Genomic DNA, 19,971 nt, shown 5'->3' with positions numbered 1-19,971 from the left:
AAATGAAAAAAATAGATTTAGGCAAAATAAGAAAATGTACACATCTTCATTCTGTTCAAAAGTTTACACCCCTAGCTTTTAATGCATCATTTTTCTTTCTGGAGCATCAGTGAGCATTTGAATCTTCTGTAATAGGTGCATATGAGTCCCACAGTTGTCCTCTATGTGAAAAGATGGATCTCATTCAGTCATTGTTGATAAGGGTTCACAGAATACACAGAAATGCTGAAAAACCAACGAATTTGTGGGACCTGAAGGATTTTTCTGAAGAACAGCGGGCAGTTTAACTGTTCAGGAGAAACAAGGGTCTCAGCTATGACTAAACAAACAAACACAGCTGTGGATCATTCAGGTAACAACACAATATTAAGACTTAAGTGTATGTAAACTTTTGAACAGGGTAATTTTTATAAATTCAACTATTATTTTCTCTTTTGGACTATGTGAAATATCTTATTCAGGTCAGTACTAAATAAACTAACATGCATTTTGTATGATCATTTTGCAGATTTGTCAGGTTATATGTAAACTTTTGTAACATTGGTATGCCAAATTCATACATTTCCATGTGTATGTGCATATGCTAATATAATTCATTACGGACTAACATAAACAAATTGTGTTTTACCATTCTAAATGTACTATTCTGATGTTCCTTTTTTTGTAGATGTTCCTAGTATATTCAGTGGGGATCAAATTGCAATGCTGGACCCTCATCAGATGCTGTTTGGAGTCCACGAGTCTGGGCAGTGCTGGAATTTGAAGTCCGATATAAAGGAAATAACCGAGCTTAATGATCAATTTGCCCCTTATTTTGGCTTGCTTGGCAGCTCAGAGAAAACCATTAAAGATGGCAACTTTCCAGGAACACTCTTTCGTTTTCCACTCCGGATGAAACCCTCACAATTAAGTAACAACATTTACAATAAGGAAAAGGTTCTGGAGCTCTTTGAATCATTTAAAGTTGACGCAGACACTGTGTTGCTTTTTCTAAAGAGCGTGCAGAAGGTCTCTCTGCATGTAAGGGAATCGGATGGAACAGAGCGGATGCTTTTTCAGGTCACAGCATGCGACAGCCAAGAAGATAAGATGGAGCGGCCCAACTCTCTGAAGACCCTGGGACAGGCTATAGATAGCTACAGTAATGGCGTGCAGAGCAGTTCGGTAACCTGTGCCACCTATCAACTCTCCATTGAAGTGCGGGATGAAACTGCCAAAGAGACTCAGAAGACCACCTGGTTGGTGTGTAACGGCGTAGGAGGGCGAGGCATGTGCGGTGAACTGGATTCTCTTGCTGATGATTTGAAGTTCATCCCAACTATTGGTATTGCCTTGCCACTTACGCTTATTGATGACGACAAGGGGGCAACATCTAGTTTCTCAGGACGTGCTTTCTGTTTCCTCCCACTGCCCCTTGGAGAAGAAAGCATGACAGGATTGCCAGTGCACGTCAGTGGTTTCTTCGGCCTGACGGACAACCGCAGGAGCATCAAATGGCGGGAGGTGGACCAATGGAGGGACCCGGCGGCTCTTTGGAACGAGCTTCTCATAGTCACAGTCATCCCAAGGGCTTACTTCACACTCATCATGGAGACCATCAGGAGAATCCAAACTAAGAAGGACCAAGATTTCCCCCTTTCCCCGAGAGGTATTTATGGAGCCTGGCCTGATCCAAACAGAATCCGACCTCGTTGGAAACCCATTCTTGAGGCCCTTTTCAATGACTTGCTTCAACAGCCGGTCATCTACTCGCTCAATGGGAGCTGGGCTCAGGTGGATGAAACCATATTCTCAGACTTGGACTCCAGCATGGACACTACAGAGACTGTCATCAAATACCTCCAGAGCTCAGGGATGATACTGGCTCAGGTGCCAGCCTACATCGATGCAGTACTGACAATGTTTGTCACCAAACCAGGGAGCCTGAGGAGAGTGACTCCTTCTTTTGTGCGCCAGACTCTGAGGAAATGTCGCCACAGAGGGTCCTCTAATGAGAAGCTGCTCCTGCTGGAGTTTATTCTTAGCGATGCCTGCTACAATGACCTCATTGGACTGGAACTTCTGCCTTTACAGGATGAGACATTTGCTGTGTTCTCCTCTTCTGTGAATGACAAAGATGCTGTCTACATTGCCTCAGAGGAGTATCCAAGGTGTGGGGATATATTTATATTTGCGTTCTTTGTGTTACTAATTTACATTTACATTTAGTCATTTAGCAGACACTTTTATCCAAAGCGACTTACAAATGGACAATGGAAGCAATCAAAACAGCAATGCTATGTAAATGCTATGACAAGTCTCAGATTAGCTTATTGCAGTATAGGTACCAAGGTTTTTTTTAATTATGTAGTAAATTAAAAAAAACGGATAGAATAGAAAAAGAATAGAGCAAGCTAGTGTTTTTTTGTTAATTGTACAATAAATAAAAAAGATGGAAGATATAAAAAGAATAGAGAAGGTTTTTAAAAAAAAATAGAAATAGAATAGAGAGTGCTAGAGTTAGAGGGTTACATAAAGACGGAAGAGATGTGTTTTTAGCCGATTCTTGAAGATGGCTAAGGACTCTGCATATATTGAATTGGGTTGGTTATTCCACCAATAGGGAACATTTAAGGTAAAAGTCAGTGAAAGTGGCACAATAATGCGCCGGTTCACTTGCAGAACGCAAGCGTCTAGAGGGCTCATAAGGGGTGCAGAGCCAGTGGTGGTTTTGTAAGCAAATATTAATGCCTTGAATTTTATGCGAGCAGCTATTGGTAGCCAGTGCAAATTGATGAAAAGAGGTGTGATGTGCGTTTTTACTAATGTTTAATAGTAGTTTAAATTCACTGCTGTCTAAATGCTATCAAATCAAAACAGTGTTAAGCAAAATTTGACCCTTTCAGTTTGTAAGTATGAATTGAAATTAATTGGCCAAATGACACAAGATGGAGAATATGAACTTGAAGGACAGGATAAACACTTTCCGCAATTGCCCTCATAATTACAGTTGTGCTCATAAGTTTGCATACTACCTGCAGAATATACAACATGTTAATAAGTTTAACAAATGTGATCCTGGACCAGAAAACCAGTCGTAAGCAGCACAGGTATATTTGTAGTAATAGCCAACAATACATTGTATGGGTCAAAATTATTGATTTTACTTTTTATCCCAAAAATCATTAGGACATTAAGTAAAGATCATGTTCCATGAAGATATTTTGTAAATGTCTTACTGTATATATATTAAAACTTAATTTTTGATTAGTAATATGCATTGCTAAGAACTTCATTTGGACAACTTTAAAGGCGATTTCTCAATATTTTGATGTTTTTGTCAGATTCCAAAATTTTTTAAATAGTTGTATCTCATCCAAATATTGTCCTATCCTAACAAACAATACATCAATGGAAAGTTGAATGTTTATTCAGCTTTCAAGTGGTGTATGAACCGTTTAAATTAAAAAAAAAAAAAAACCTTTATGACTAGTTTTTTGAACCAGGGTCACAAATCATGTTTCCTTCTTGAGCATCAGTAAATGTTTTCACCTTTTGTAATAGTTGAGTATGAGTCCCTCGGTTGTCCTCAGTGTGGAAATCAAAATCATACAGTCACTGTTGGAAAGGGTTCACATATGCAGCAGATGCTGGAAAACCAAAGAATATGCAGGAGCTGGAGGATTTTTCTAACGAACAGCAGGCAGTTGAACTCGGGATAAACAAGGGACTCACAGTATTAAGATATGAGGTTTATTAAAACTTCGAAACTGAGTCGTTTTTATAAACTCAACTGTAATTTTCACAATTTGTTCTCATTTTTCTTTTTTACGTTACTACTTTAAATTCTGTTTGCTGCTGTACCTCAATTCAAATTCTTAAAATGCATTTTTCATTTAATTCTAAAAAATGCATATCCTTGGCCAAAACTGAAAATAGAATACGTTATGTTATAAGCTAAATTTTTATGTTTTTTTTTTTTTTTTGTCTAGGTCCCTTTTTCCAGGACTGGAGGGAAGATTTGTCTTGGAAAGCATTGCCCCACATGTCATGACCAGTCTGAAAGAAGCAGCCAAAAGCAGAGGTAGACACCTGCAGCTCATAATGCCACTCGCATTCTCTTATTCAGGATATGTAGAGCGTCTGCTCTCAGTTCCATTCCTCTTAGGTGAAACTTAATCTTGTTCATACACAGTTTGCTGCAGGGAGTAACATTTTTGAGCTTCATGCTTGCTACTATGGCTGTCAGATTTTTAAGTTATGCTTTTTCATGCTTAACTTAGTAAATGCTGAAAAAGATGAAGTTCTTTCTATAAAATAAGCAGAAACTATAAATTCTATTAAGATTACAAATCTTTTTCTAACTTGTCTTGTTCAACTTGTGCCACAGTTGGCCATAGGACATGTTGTTGACAAGGAGATTAAAATGACTGTTAATAGGATGCAGAATTTTTGTTCTCTTTCAATGACATTACAAAATTAGGGGCATTTACACTTATCCCCCGGTTTCACAGACAGTGCTTAAGGCTAGTCCAAGACTTGAATGCATATTTCAGCTGTCTCAACTGAAAATATCTTGCTCTGACATATCTTAAAATATGTTACAGATGCACACCTGTAACGTTTTCTTCTAAAGCATTTTTTATAAAGCATTTCTTATAAAGCTGCTTAAATATCTTAATTTAACGAAGGCCTAGTCCTGGCTTAAGCTAAGCCCCATTTGTAAAACCAGGCCTATATATATATATTATAATAATAACTAATATTACATAAACATAGCTGTGTATATTTGAAGGCATGGGTGTGTGATATCACGATTTTAGGTTGTGAACGATTAAAAGTCACCACAATCCGCTGTTAAAGAGAGAAAAGACAAAGAAAATCATTACTCTTGACTGAAAAACTTCAGTAGCTTTGATAAAGATCAGTGTTTAATTCATGCAGTGAAGTCTATGTAGTGTTTAATTTTTACATTTAATTTCAAACGTTGTAAGGCTACATTTTTAAATAAGGAAAATTAGTTTAGGAAAAAAGTCTTAAAATCCAATATAATAAGTAATAAGATTGTGACCCTGCCATGAAAGTAGTATTTAAAATGCATTGCAATATCTCATCATTTGCTTGATTATTTTTATTAATTATTAATTAGTTTATTGATTTCTTTTCACCTTTATCCTGATTTCTGCATTTAAATTTCAGTTCAACAGTACCTTTGGGGTTGTTCAGGTAAGTGGGGTTGTCTAGTGCCTGTAGAGCTGGTGTTGCCATATCTTTCCTATATCACACTACTTATACACTAACATCTGTCTATTTTAACTCATTAACCATGTACTGCATCGAAACAAAACATACTAATGCATTTAATAATGTGAAATGCTTGTAATAAAGATGTGAATGTGTTAGACACTCCATTATCCCTAACTTCAAACCTTGGAAAGTTATAACAGACCAATTGTTTTATTTTATATATGCAGTTTGTTTTGAAATTTGTGAAGAAAGAAATAAGCGGTGAACTGATACCTGTTCATTCCAAGAAATAATGTGACACAAGACACACATATGCACATGCATGCAAACAGCAAAAATGTTCCTTTACTTGAAGCCATTTTTCCATTTATTCTGTGCATATTTGTGCAACCTGAACAGTTCAAATTTGGAATGAGTTATTTAAACTTCTAATTACAATATTTTGAAATATTTCTAGCATGTGAGCCCTTTTAACATGTTTCTCAGTTTTGTGCATTGATTTTAAATGAGTATCTTTAACTCTTTTCCTGCCAGCGTTTTGAATAAGTTGCCAGCCAATGCAGCATTTTTGCTTATTTTCACAAAAATTTCATGGCCCCTAGAATATTTTATTGTATGAATATCTGAGCCTTTACTTTTAAACAAACAAAAAAAGATCTGTTTAATTCTAGCTTCAAGAAATCTTTTTTGTCAACACTTGAATCTATGTAAGTTTCAAAAACCGCAACATCTTGAGCAAAAAGCTGAGAAAATCGCGTTTTTATCAAATACTTAATCTGGATCATATTTAGTACGATGATCAAAGTGTAAATGCAGTAGATTGCTCCCATCAGCACCCCAAATACCTGCACAGTCCTTTACCACTTCCTAGATAGACATTTGACTCTGTAACATTAGGCAGTTTTCATGTATACGCTCTTTATTGTTGATGATCGCATCATTTTTAATATAAATCTGCTTACATATGAGATCGCTCATTTCTGTGTTCAACTTCAGCTTGTTAGTAGAGACTGCCAGAACTAAATGTATGATAAGGGAGACATACAAAATGTGCAGGGCTGGGGGTCCTCCAAGACAGGTTTGAAAACCGCTGTCTTATAGAACATCTAGTTGCAGGAAAAAAAAATATGTGAAGCTTTGAATTTACCTTCATTTCTGCATAAATTGTTCATAGAACAACAGTAGACAAACAGCCACGTTTGTTTAAGCAGACTGTCTTGGTCTATTTATGTGACTTCAGATCAAAGTTGATGACCAAATCTAGATAAATTCAGTGGCTCACAGATAGTTTTTCCTGCCGGTATACATTGTTGTATTTTATCTATAACAAAGTTCAGCTTACATCGTGTTTTGTATTTGTTTGTGCTTTCAGGGAGGCCTTGCACTCAGGTTCAAGTGCTAACCTCAGAGAGATCAGCACGTCTAATTAAAGAAGTCCTTACCACAGCATGGCCTTCTAGAGATTTTGCAGTTCAGTGGTACCCTGGTGATCAAGAGAAGCAGCATCCTTCAGCATCTTGGCTCAGAAGGATTTGGAAACATCTCTACATTAACTTTTCAGATGATCTTAGTGTCTTTGAAGATTTGCCTTTGATTCCAAATGTGCCACTGACTGACACCCTAGATTCTCTAGAGCTACTGCGCCTAAAAACAGCATCACCTATCGTTCTTGTAAATGAGGAAGAGAGTCCTCCGTCAGAAGACTTACTTGAAGTTATGAAGAAACTTGGCTGTGTTATCTTGAAGCAACTTGATCCCTGCTTGCAGCATCCACTCCTGAAAAATTACATTCACCAATCATCACCAAGCACCCTACTGCAAATTATGGACAAATGTTCATTCCAGAGATTAGCAAGCCAAGTTTCGTCTTTCTCTGTCAAACAGAAGTTTGCCCTGAGAAGCTTTTTAGCTGGTCTTACTGATGTCACAGAAAAAGAGAAACGCATAATTCAAGAGCTTCCCATCTTTAACAAAATTGGACAGAAGTCAAAGACAGACCCTTCACTTTTTACACTATTGAAAGGAGCCAGAGCATTACATCATACTGCCAAGCATCCATTAGATGTGAAAATGTCCATAAATGTAGTTGACTGCAGTGATGAGGCAACCATCCGTCTAATAAAGCTGTTGAACATTGAACAGGTGAAAAGCACTGAATGCCTAAAGGTGATAATTCAGGACATTGAGAAAGGATTCTACACCAAAGAAGAAGTCACAAAAATCATGCTCTGGGCTCTTACACATTTGTCTTTTCTGAAGAATGAAAACAAGGCAGTAATTAGTTGGCTTTCTTCACTGAAGTTTATTTATACCTCTTCAGAAAAGCCCCATTCACCAACAGACTTTTTTGATCCAGAGTTAGAGATTTTGCAGAACCTTTTCTTCATGGAAGAAAAGATTAGGTTTCCCCCAGATGACTATACATCATCTCCTGATGTCCTTCATTCACTGAGGCAACTGGGGCTGAAAAATGAGGTTCAACTCAGTGAAAAGGATGTGCTCCAGGTTGCCAGGAAAATTGAGGAGTTGCAAGGGAATAGCAAACCAGATTGGAATCCCATTTTAATGAAGGCAAAAACACTTCTTACTATCCTTAACAAACAGACAAAGTTAGTGAAGTCCTCTGAGGTTCAGACAAACCTGCAAAAATTAAAATGGGTACCTGTTTGCCAAGACAGACCACTGAATTACCCCAAGTCACTTGCATGGAGAGGTGATTCCTGCAATATTTCCTCTCTTTCTGAAATGTGTGACATTTCTCATGCTGTGCTTGTTGGTTCTTCGGTTGCCCTGGTGGAACGCACCTCTGCTGGCATGAAAAAAGCCCTGAAGTTGTCATTAGAGCCTCAGGTTGATCAAGTGCTCCAGCATTTGAAAGCAGTAAATGACTGGCACAGATCCCAGGCATTTACCACTGAAGACTGGTATCAGTTTCAGCAGATCTTGTGTGAGATATATGAATTCATGCAAGCTCATTTGGAAGATGCAAGGGAAGCCATGAAATCTCTGCCCTTTGATTGGGTTTGGACGGGGAAAACCTTTACTTCCCCTGGACGCACAGTTTTAAAGCCCATACCAGATTTGGACCTCCAGCCTTACTTGTACTCCTTACCAAAGACCATTGCAAAATTCAACAAGCTTTTTAAATTCTGTGGCTCTGTTGAAGAAGTCGTTCCCAGTCATGTGTTTGAAGTTGTCGAAACAATTAGGCAAAGGAGTGAGCAGGAGTTGACAAAAGAAGAAAGCAAACGCAATGTTCTGCTCCTAATAAACATTTTACGGTGGCTATACAGCAGTCAAATATCAGTCGATGCTTGCATGCACGTCCCCATTCTTTACCACAAAGAACCAAGCAAACTGGTTATGAAACCTATCCACGAATGCACTTACTGTGACATCAAAGTAGAGGATCTGAATGACTTACTAGATGATGTTTCAGAGCCCATCATCCTTGTCCATGATGACATTCCAATGAAAACTGCTGAATGGCTGAGAGTTCCATGTTTGAGCACGAGATTGATAAACCCAGAGAACCTTGGGTTCGAACAGTCAGGCCAGAGAGAGCCTCTAACTGTGAGAATAAAGAACATTCTAGAGGAGTATCCATCAGTTGCGGATATCTTCAAAGAGCTTCTGCAGAATGCTGATGACGCAAATGCTACTGAGTGTAGTTTTCTGATTGACATGCGAAAGAACCTTGAAATCAGAGAGAATCTGCTTGACCCTGGGATGATTATTTGTCATGGCCCAGCTTTGTGGTCTTTCAACAATTCTGTTTTCTCTGATACAGACTTCCTCAATATAACCAGGCTGGGTGGATCCATGAAAAGATGTGAAGCTGACAAAGTGGGCAAATTTGGTCTGGGGTTCAACTCTGTTTATCATGTGACAGACATACCCATTATCATGAGTAGAGAATTTATGATCATGTTTGATCCCAACATCAATCACATTGGTAAACACATCAGAGACAAGTCAAATCCAGGCATCAAAATTAACTGGAGCAAACAGCAGAAACGGCTACGGAAGTTTCCCAATCAGTTCAAACCTTTCATCAATGTATTTAACTGTCAACTTCCTCTGTCATTGGAGTCCCCTTACAAGTATGATGGGACCCTCTTCAGACTTCCTTTTAGAACTGAGCAGGAGGCATCTGTAAGTGAAATCAGCAGTATTTATTACAATACCACTGATATCTACTCTCTCGTGGATGAATTTAGCATATGTGGACACCGGCTCATTCTCTTTACACAACATGTTGGAACAATGGTCTTGAAGTATTTGAAATGTGAGGAGCCAAACCCTGCTTCTGCGCAGGATGTGGTCACAATAAACAAGAGTGTATGGTCCTCCAAAGCAGCTTATGGTCCCCTAAGTATTCTGAAATCTGCTGCCAAAGTCATGAAAAAAGTTGCAGCCACCAACAGAGTGCCAGCCGAGGTCCCCAAGTCTGGTTGCATTATCAGAATTGTAGTGGAGGAGTTCCACAATGTCTTCAGACGCATTGTTGATCTTCAGTCCCCACTGTTCAGAGGTTCTGAAGAAGATCCATCATCCTACTTTGAGATGGCTGCTAAAGGCACACAAACTAAAAGACTTACAGATGACATGCCACAGAAGGGAGTGGAAAATACAAACTGGCTTATCTGCTCATGCATGGATGTGACAGAAGCTCTGAAGTTCTCCTTAAATGACAGTGGAAAACGTCTCGGTCTGGTACCATGTGGAGGTGTAGCTGTGCTGCTCTCTGAGGAAGACAATAGAAAATGGACTGTAAAGACAAGTGCAACACCAATTGGGGAAGTTTTCTGCTACTTGCCCCTTCGAATCAAAACTGGCTTACCTGTGCACATAAATGGTTGCTTTGCTGTCACATCAAATCGCAAAGAGATCTGGAAGACAGACACAAAAGGACAATGGAACTCCATTTTTATGAGACACGTGATTGTCCAAGCATACTTGGCTGCACTTAACATGCTGAGATTAATGGCAGAAAGTGGGGAATTGTTGGACTACAGCTATTATGCAGCCTGGCCTGACCCTGGAGTTGTCCATGATGATTTCAATCTGATTTGTCAAGGGGTTTATCAAGAAATAGCTAAAGGTGTTGATGATGACCGTGCAAGAGTCTTCTCTGATGGAAAAACCTGGGTGTCCATTAAGAATGTCCGTTTTTTGGATGACTCTCTGCTTTGCAGACCAGACATTGGATCTGCTGCCTTCCAGATATTCTTGAAATACCTCAGAAAGTGTGGTTCCCAAGACCTTTGTGCTGTTGAGCTGCCAGACTGGGTCAAGGAAGGCTTCGATGATGCTGGCTGTAAAGGAAAATTGATGGAGAACACCCTGACAGAGACACAGTTTTTCTCAGATGTGTTCTTCCCCCATATCCAAGACATTGATAAGGATCTACGTGACCCTCTGATGTATTATGTACTCAATGAAAAACTTGAGGATTTTGCATCCATACTGAGGCAAACCCCATGTATTCCATGTTCAGGACCATCACAGAAGCTTGTTTTGCCATCTCGACTCATACATCCTGAGGGCAGAGTAGCCAAACTGTACAACAGTGAAGATGGAAGGTTCCCTGAAGGAAGTTTAAGAGACTATGTCAATCCAGTATGCTTGGTGAAATTAGTGCAGCTGGGTATGGTCAAGGATGACCTATCTTGGGAAGACTTGATTGAACGAGCTGAGTCTGTATTGGCTCTAAATGAAAATGACCACACACTTGCATGCCACAGGAGCAGTATAATCCTCAGTCTCATTGATGAGAAACTAAAAATTAGAGATCCAGCAGCAAATCAGTATCTTGCCAAATTACAAAATATCAAATTCCTTCCCTTCTTGACAAAACCAGCTGGATTTTCACTTCCATGGCATGGAAACAATTTCCCCCAGTCTACCATGTTCTCGGCAAAAGAGCTTTTTACAACAGACCATCAGGACACTGTGTGTTTAATGAAGCCCATTCTCAATGAAAATTCCCCTTCCTTTAGAGGATGTGGTCCTATCTCACTGGCTGTGAAAGACTTTCTTGGATTGATAAAAAAGCCAACGGTTTCATTAGTTATCAGCCAACTGAAAGAGCTCTCAAAATCCTTTGATGGTGTAACTCTGTATCAAGAGAACATAACCAATGCTTGCTACAAATATCTCCATGAGGAATTGCTTCAGTCCAATGGTGCGAAAGAGGAAATCATGGAGGAGCTAAAAACATTCTCTTCAATTCTAGTCGAGAACACATATGTGGAACCATCAAAAGTAGCATTTCACTTGAACTTTGATGCTGCTCCATACCTTTACCAGCTTCCCAACAAGTACAGAAATAGTTGTCGGGAACTTTTTGAAAATGTGGGAGTTCAACATAGCTTCACTGTTGAAACATTCTCAGCGGTTTTACAGCTGATAAAAACCGAATGTGGGAGAAAACCTCTTACTGAAGAAAACTTTCAGCTGTCTCGTAGAATAATTAGCGAGGGAATATGGAGCTTGATCCGAGACAAAAATCAAGAATTCTGCCAAAGCAACTATGGGGAGATACTTCTTCCTGACAGCAATTTCACACTACAACCATCAAAATCACTTTGCTATAATGACTGTCCTTGGATCAAAGTCAGGGACACAACCGTTAAATACTGCCATGGTGATATTCCGAGAGAGGTGGCAGTGAAATTGGGAACGGTTCCAAAACGTCACAAGGCCTTAGAACGATATGCCTCCAACGTTTGCTTCACTACCCTTGGAAGTGAGTTTGGCCAGAAGGAGAAGCTCACCAGCAGAATCAAAAGTATCCTCAATGCTTATCCATCAGAAAAGGAGATGTTGAAAGAGCTCCTGCAGAATGCAGATGATGCGAAAGCCACAGAAATATACTTTGTCTTTGATCCCAGGATCCACCCAACTGACAGAATCTTTGATGACAAATGGGTTCCCATGCAAGGCCCATCACTCTGTGTGTACAACAATCAACCTTTTACAGAGGATGATATTAGGGGGATCCAGAATCTTGGAAGGGGCACCAAAGAGGCAAACCCTGGAAAAACTGGGCAATATGGCATTGGGTTTAACTCAGTGTATCACATTACTGACTGCCCATCTTTTATCTCCAATAATGACATTCTCTGCATCTTCGATCCGCATGCCCGTTATGCACCTGGAGCAACATCTGTCAGTCCAGGAAGAATGTTTAGAGATTTGGATTCAGACTTCAGATCGCAGTTTTCTGATGTACTCAACCTATACCTTGGAAATCACTTCAAGCTGGAACGCAGCACAATGTTCAGATTTCCCATACGAAATTTAGACATGGCCAAAATCTCAGAGATCAGCTCAGCACCTGCTTCGGACAGAATGGTTCAAAATTTCCTTGATAAAATACGAATGGATGGCGCAGAACTTCTCATGTTCTTGAATCACATGGAGAAAATCTCTATATGTGAAATTGAGAATGGAACTGGAGATTTAAAAACTCTATATTCTGTGACAGCAAAAATCACAGATGGCGATCGACTAAAACGGAAGCAGTTTCACGCCTCAGTTCTGGACAGTGTCTCCAAGAAAAAGCAGCTGGCTCAAATTCCAGTGCAACAGATTACCTACACAATGGACATAGAAGACACAGATGGTAATTCTACTACCTGGCTGATATGCAACAGATCTGGATTTTCTGACATGGAGAAGGTATCTAAGAGTGTCATTTCGGCTCACAAAAACGAAGACATAACACTCTTTCCACGTGGTGGTGTTGCTGCATGCACCAGCCACAACTACAAAAAACCACATAGAGCCTTCTGTTTTCTTCCTCTTTCTCTGGAGACTGGCCTGCCTTTCCATGTAAATGGCCACTTTGCTTTAGACTCTGCCAGAAGAAATCTGTGGAGGGATGACAATGGAGTTGGTGTCAGGAGTGACTGGAACAACAATCTAATGAAAATGCTAATCGCTCCTGCATGTGTAGAACTGCTAATTCAACTGAAACGTCGTCTTTTTCCAGGCCCTGACCCCACCATGACAATATTTCAAGGAACTCCAGTCCATGTTGTCAGGGACATTTTGAGAAAGTTTTTGTCTATCTTTCCTGTAAACAGACTGGACATTCAACCAGATTGGTATTGCTTGGTAAAGGCAATCTACCTTTGCATTCATGAAGATTTGAAAAGACTACTCCCGGTTGTTAGAGCACCCCACATCGATAACAGTGATATGCACTCTGCAATATACATCTCTTGGGTGAACACGTCTACTTCAACAAAAGGCAGAGCTTTCTTTGACAACTTGCTTCAGGATGAGTTGCAGCATCTTAAAAACACAGAGTATAACATTACCACAAGAAAATCTGTGGCAGAAAATGTTTTTAGAATGAAGGCCATGCTCCTGGATGTTGGCTTCAACCTAATCCACAGCTGTGATGAAACAGCCAGTCTATATTTCTGCCTGGATGATGCTGGGATTCCAGTCAACTATGTGACTGCCGAGGATGTCCGCAGCTTCCTTTTGACATTCTCATCTCCAGACACATCTTGCCAAGTTGGAAAGCTACCATGTCGACTGCAGCAGTCCAATTTCAAGCTCTTCCATGGTCTGAAACTACTTGTCGACTACTGTTTCAAAGATGTGGAGGAAAATGACATTAACATAGAGGGGCTGCCACTTCTGTTGACAATGGACAACATTCTGCAAGTCTTTGACTCCAGACATCCAAAGTTTCTGACTGCTCATCATGAGCTTATTCCATCAAGGAAAGAGCTTTTCATGCACACCTTATACATAAGGTACAATAACATCCTTCTAAAAGCAGGTGTGGCGAAGACCTTTGACATAAGCAGTTTTGGAGATCTCCTGGGATCTGTACTTCCCAGAGAGTGCAGAACAAGAAACTCAGTAAAATGGAAGGAGAACTTTCCTACTGAATCTTGGCTTAAGAGTGCATGGCACTTCATCAATGAACAACTTGCGACCAAGGATGACCAGACAGAGATCAAGCCTAAATTTGAGACGATTCTGGATATATTGAAAGATTGGGCACTTCTTCCAGGAATCAAATTTATGGTGTCAGGTAACAAACTTGTTGTGCCAGAGCATGACGTTTTGTTACCCCTAAGCTTAATCTTTGCAGCAATCTTTCCAAATGGACAAAATGACAAAGTCTTTCACACTCTGATGAAGGGAGGATGCTTTCAGTTGGCTGTGAATAAAATATGTGCCAAAGAGAGTCCCATCGTGCCTCTATTGGCCCAGCATACAGCAAATATAGACAATCCTTCCAGCATACTTCGGGCACTTGAGTACATGATCCAGATATCGGCTTTCAAAACAGTCAGTTTGACTGACAAGGACTTTGAAGCACTGTTGCTTTACTTCAACTGTAATTTGACTAATCTGACTCAGGATGATGTACAATGCCTGAAACTGTTGCCATGTTACAGAGCTGTCAGTGGCCGGTACATGTGCATCGCAAACTTCGGGGCCTGCTATGTTCTAACAAAAAGCATTCCCTCAGCCGACATTGAAAAGTGGGCACACAATACATCCTCAGCCTTTCTTGCAGACAATCCACAGCTGAAAGAACTCTACAGCTTTCTTGGGGTCACACCAATTGATGACCTTGAGATATATCTGAATCATTTAATTCCAAAATTTGACATCTTATCACATGATGCCAAAATCCAACATGTCATCTATCTAAAGGAGAGGTTATTGGCCATGGAGGAGCCAAACAGCATCAAGGATCAGCTCTTTGAAAAACTAGAAGGTTTGTCTTTCATTCATGACTCAAATAATAGACTGAAACCTGCCAAAGCATTCTTCGATCAAACAGTTAAAGTCTTTGAGGTAATGCTTCCACAAAAAGCCTTCATTCCCAATGATTTCTTCAAGAAAATTGAGCAGGTCTCAAAGCCAAAAAGTGGGACATCCTATTTGCCCTCATGGATAACATTCCTACGCAATATTGGCTTAAAACATGTTGTATCACAACAGCAAGTTTTACAGTTTGCAAAAGAGATCAGCATCAAAGCTCATACAGAGAACTGGTCCAAGGAAAAAGTTCAGACCATTGTTGATGTTCTCCTAAATCACATTTTCAATGACAGAACAGATCTGTTTGATGGGGCATTCCTCAAAGAACTCTCTATGATATCATTCCTATGCCCAGAGCGTGCACCAGCTGAGCTTGTTCGCCTCCACTCTCAGTACCAAGAAATGAGTGGCACCATCCCTTTAATTCGCTTCAATGGGTCTCAAGTAAATCCAAAGTTCAAACAAACTGATATCATGCAATTGTTGTGGACATCCTGTCCTATTCTACCAGAGAGAGCCACTCCAACAAGCATAAAGGACCAGGAAGGTAACACACTTACCAGCCAAGAGCAGCTTGATCTTATTTTGAGCCTGTTAAACGTCAATGTGGACCCGCCATTGGAAAAGGTAATTAGCAATTGCAAAAACATATGTAGCATTTCTACCTTGGATGATGACACTGTGAAAACACGAAACAAGGTCTTGAGGAGCATTTATGAATTTCTGAATGCAGAAAAACAGGAATTCCGCTGTCAGTTACGAGGAGTAGCCTTTGTCATGGTTGAAGAAGGTTGGAAACTCCTTAAACCAGAGGAGGTTGTCATTAATTTGGACAACGAATCTGACTTCAAACCTTACTTGTACAAACTTCCTCTTGAGCTGGGTACATTTCACCAACTGTTCAAACTGTTGGGAACTGAGGACATTGTTTCAACCAAACAGTATGTTGAAGTCTTGTGTCGAATTTATAGAATTTCAGAAGGCAAACAGCTTGACCCAAATGAAATGAGAACAGTGAAAAGAACTGTCTCTGGCCTATTCAAAAGTCTCCAGAATGACCCAGTACAGGTCCGTAAAGACCTTGACAATCTCAGAGATTTGACATTTTACCTTCCAAGTCATGATGGACGATTGGCCAAATCAAACACGTTGGTCTTTGACGACGCACCGCACTACAAGAGCCGAATTCAGGGTAATGTCGGTGTTCAGATGCTAGTTGACATGAGCCAGTGTTACCTAGGCAAAGACCATGCCTTTCACACAAAGCTGATCATGTTGCTTCCCCAGAAACTGAGGCCCAGGCTTCTGAGTAGTATCTTGGAGGAGCAACTTGATGAGGACTGTCCAAAAATGTGCCAATTTGGTGCCCTTTGCTCCCTGCAAGGACGGCTTCAATTGCTTCTGTCATCAGAGCAGTTCATTACTGGATTAATTCGGATCATGAAACACGAGAATGATAATGCATACATGGTGAATGAGGAGAAAGCAATACGCTTATGCAAAGCGCTGTGCGAGGGCTTAAAGGTGTCTTGCTTTGAGAAACTACAGACAACATTGCGAGTGAAAGGCTGCAGCCCAATTCCCCACAGCCGTAGTGAAACTCTTGCCTTTCTGAAAAGGTACGGAACAGCTGTTATCCATCTCTACATTCAGCACTCTGACAGCAAAGACATTAACTTTCTTCTTGCTTTGGCAATGACCCTCAAGTCAGCAACAGACAACCTGATTTCTGACACCTCCTATCTTATTGCTATGCTGGGTTGCAATGACATCTACAGAATAACAGAGAAGCTGGACAACCTTGGTGTCAAGTACGACACAACTGAGCCCTCAAAGCTAGAGCTTCCACTTCCTGGTACACCCATACCTGCAGAGATTCACCATTTACTCCTCATGGACCCCATGAATGTCTTTTACCCTGGAGAATATGTCGGTTACCTGGTTGATTCAGAAGGAGGTGATATTTTAGGTACTTACCAGCCAACTTACACATACGCTATCATCGTTCAAGAAGTCGAACGAGAGGATGACGAAAGTCCAAGTGTTCTCGGCAAGTGCTTTCAAATTGACATTGGATACAGCGAGTACAAAATTGTGAGCTCTCTTGATCTGTATAAGTTTTCTAGACAGGATGATAGCACTCATATTCGAGATGGAACACCAACCACAACAAGCCCCTCAGAGGGTCGTTCTCCTTCTGCCAGAATGGTCCCTCCATTATTTCCTGGAAAGGAAAATCACAGGGCTTCTCCAACAGAGGCATCCCCCAAAAAGATAAAACTCAATGCTTTACCAGAAATTCTAAAAGAAGTTACCTCAGTCATAGAACAAGCTTGGAAACTTTCGGAAACTGAACGCAAGAAGATTATTCGCCGATTATACTTGAAGTGGCACCCTGACAAAAATGCAGAGAATCTTGATATCGCCACCGAAGTCTTTAAGCACCTACAAAACGAGATCAATAGGATGGAGAAGCAAACACAGGCGGAGCAGACCGCTGATAGAGGAACAAGGAGACCTTTCTCTTCATCTTCTACTCGATACCAATCTGAGAAATTCTCATTTCAACGATTTTACACTTCGTGGAACCAAGAAGCAACAAGCCATAAATCGGAAAAGCAGCAGTTCCGAGAACAATTTACTAGCTATGCAGGCACATCGCATTCAAACCGCTTCTTTGTACCACCATCCTTTAAGTCCGTTGGGAACCCCGTAGAGGCACGAAGGTGGCTAAGGCAAGCAAGAGCCAACTTTTCTGCTGCAAGAAATGACCTTCATAAAAATGCCAATGAATGGGTATGTTTCAAATGCTACCTGGCAACAAAGCTTGCATTGATTGCTGCAGATTATTCAGTGAGAGGAAAATCAGACAAAGATGTGAAGCCCACAGCGCTTGCGCAGAAGGTTGAGGAGTACAACACCCAGCTAACAGGGTTGACCAAGGATGTACACATCCTAGAGGGTTATGGCGTGGACAGCCTGAGAACTCGCTACCCTGATCTATTGCCCTTCCCTCAGATTCCCAACGACAGATATACTTCAGAAGTAGCGATGAGAGTAATGGAATGTACAGCTCGGATAATCATCAAACTTGAGGCGTTTGTCCAGCAAAAAATCTGAATGTCAGCATTAGACAATGCAAAAGCGGTGGTTGTGCAATAGACCAGTAAAAGACTTGTTAAAAGTAAAATTATGTATCTAGCTGGCATTTTATTTTAACGGTGCCATCTTTGATGCTGTGACACATGCTTGTTGTTGCGTACATATTTGCTACATTTTTTTGAAAGGTTGCCTGAGTCTAAAGACAAAGTGTACGCTATTTGACATGCAGCAGTGTACATAATGTTCAAAAACATAGCAATATCTTTTATTATTTTGACTACATTTATTGATTATTGGTGTTCCTTTGTACATAATGTATACCAATGCTGCTTTTTTATCTTTTTTAGAAATGTATTTTTCCTGCCATAGTCATTAAGTTGACAGTGTTGTGATTTAATAGCATGAGTTGCACTGCACTTTTATGTAAATAGCACTTGAGTGATTGCAGGAATTCGAATGAATGAATCATGTGCAATCCAGCAATGACAAGCGAATCAGCTCATGGTTTCTAAATGGGATCTATATCAGTCATGTGCCAGTAACTCATTCTAAAATAAAAACGGCAGGTTTTATTGTGCATACAGCTTATCAGCTGGCAAATCCATATGGTAATTGACATGCTCCTTTCACTGTACATGTAATACTGATATCAGTGCATAACCTTAACATTAAACAGTGAAAATAAAAAATAAAAATATTTAAAAGACTGCAAATTACATCCTGAAGATGTAACCTAAGACAGTAGGTTCAAAAGTACTATATTTGTCTTGGTGCAAGATTACAGTATGCAACTAAGAAATCTATTCTATATTTCACTATATACATGTACATTATTGGCTAGGGGCACAACAGAGCACTTTTTATTTCCCATACAAGGATATGGGTGGGTTTAGTTTTAGCACTTATTAGTATTAAAAAATATAACAAGTGACATTTTCTGTAGAAACTTGACACGTCAGTAAACTGCTGTGTACACATTATACAACATGCGTAGTTCCTCAGACACATTGATTAAATATGCATTTTCTATTATTCACAATGGGAACCTCTTGTCCTCTACTGCTGAGAATTTTTTGCATGAAGTTCTCTGAAATTTGTGTACGAGGAACATAGATGCTCATATGGTGCTCAATGTCAATGATGTTTTTCATCCATTTTCTTTGTTTAACTGTGACAGACTGAAATTAAACACTGGCTACTATATTGTTTGGACAAATATATTTTGTCGTTTGTTTCTCAATCTCATGTTGGCGTATTACAACTCTGTAAGGTCGAGACCCACTGACAGTGGGACTCGGTTTGGATTGTGCGTATAACAAAAGTTTACATAAACCTTGCGGAATCTGCAAAATGTTAATTATTTTTCCAAAATAAGAAGGATCATACAAAATGCTTTTTTTTTTTATTTAGTACTGACCTGAATAAGATATCTCACATAAAATACATTTACATTTAGTCTACAAGAGAAAATAATAGTTGAATTTATAAAAATGGCCCTGTTCAAAAGTTTACATACACTTGATTCTTAATACTGTTACCTGAATGATCTACAGCTGTTTTTTTGTTTTTGTTTTTTCAGTGATAGTTGTTCATGAGTTGTCTCCTGGGGAACATGTAAGTATCTTCTGTAGCTTCTGAAGGGCAGTACTAAATGAAAAAACAAAAATACACATCTTTATTCTGTTCAAAAGTTTTCACCCCCGACTCTTAATGCATTGTTTTTCCTTCTGAAGCATCAGTGAGCATTTGAACCTTCTTTAATAGTTGCATTAGTCCCTCAGTTGTCCTCAGTGTGAAAAGAAATATCTCAAAATCATAGTTATTGTTGGAAAGGGTTCG

At 39.8% G+C, this 19,971-nt stretch overlaps 1 protein-coding gene across 2 annotated transcripts in view; it reads left to right on the top strand.

Moving 5' to 3' along the window:
- The window catches only part of sacs (sacsin molecular chaperone), a 26,865-nt gene extending 7,688 nt beyond the window's left edge, over positions 1-19,177 (top strand). The window contains exons 3-6 of one of the 2 annotated variants that reach the window (XM_073817472.1): positions 668-2,150; positions 3,972-4,063; positions 5,179-5,205; positions 6,599-19,177. In XM_073817472.1, coding sequence (XP_073673573.1) covers positions 668-2,150; positions 3,972-4,063; positions 5,179-5,205; positions 6,599-18,150 — 13,154 coding nt within the window. In that variant the 3' untranslated portion in view covers positions 18,151-19,177. The remainder of the gene's footprint in view (positions 1-667; positions 2,151-3,971; positions 4,064-5,178; positions 5,206-6,598) is intronic. The other variant, XM_073817473.1, reaches the window with a different exon arrangement.
- Positions 19,178-19,971: the final 794 nt, after the last annotated feature.

This window comes from Garra rufa, chromosome 14, assembly GCF_049309525.1.
Source record: "Garra rufa chromosome 14, GarRuf1.0, whole genome shotgun sequence".
In the NCBI taxonomy this organism is placed as follows: Eukaryota; Metazoa; Chordata; class Actinopteri; order Cypriniformes; family Cyprinidae; genus Garra; species Garra rufa.
Note: the sequence above shows the minus strand (reverse complement) of the source record. Positions and strands in the feature narration are given on the sequence as shown.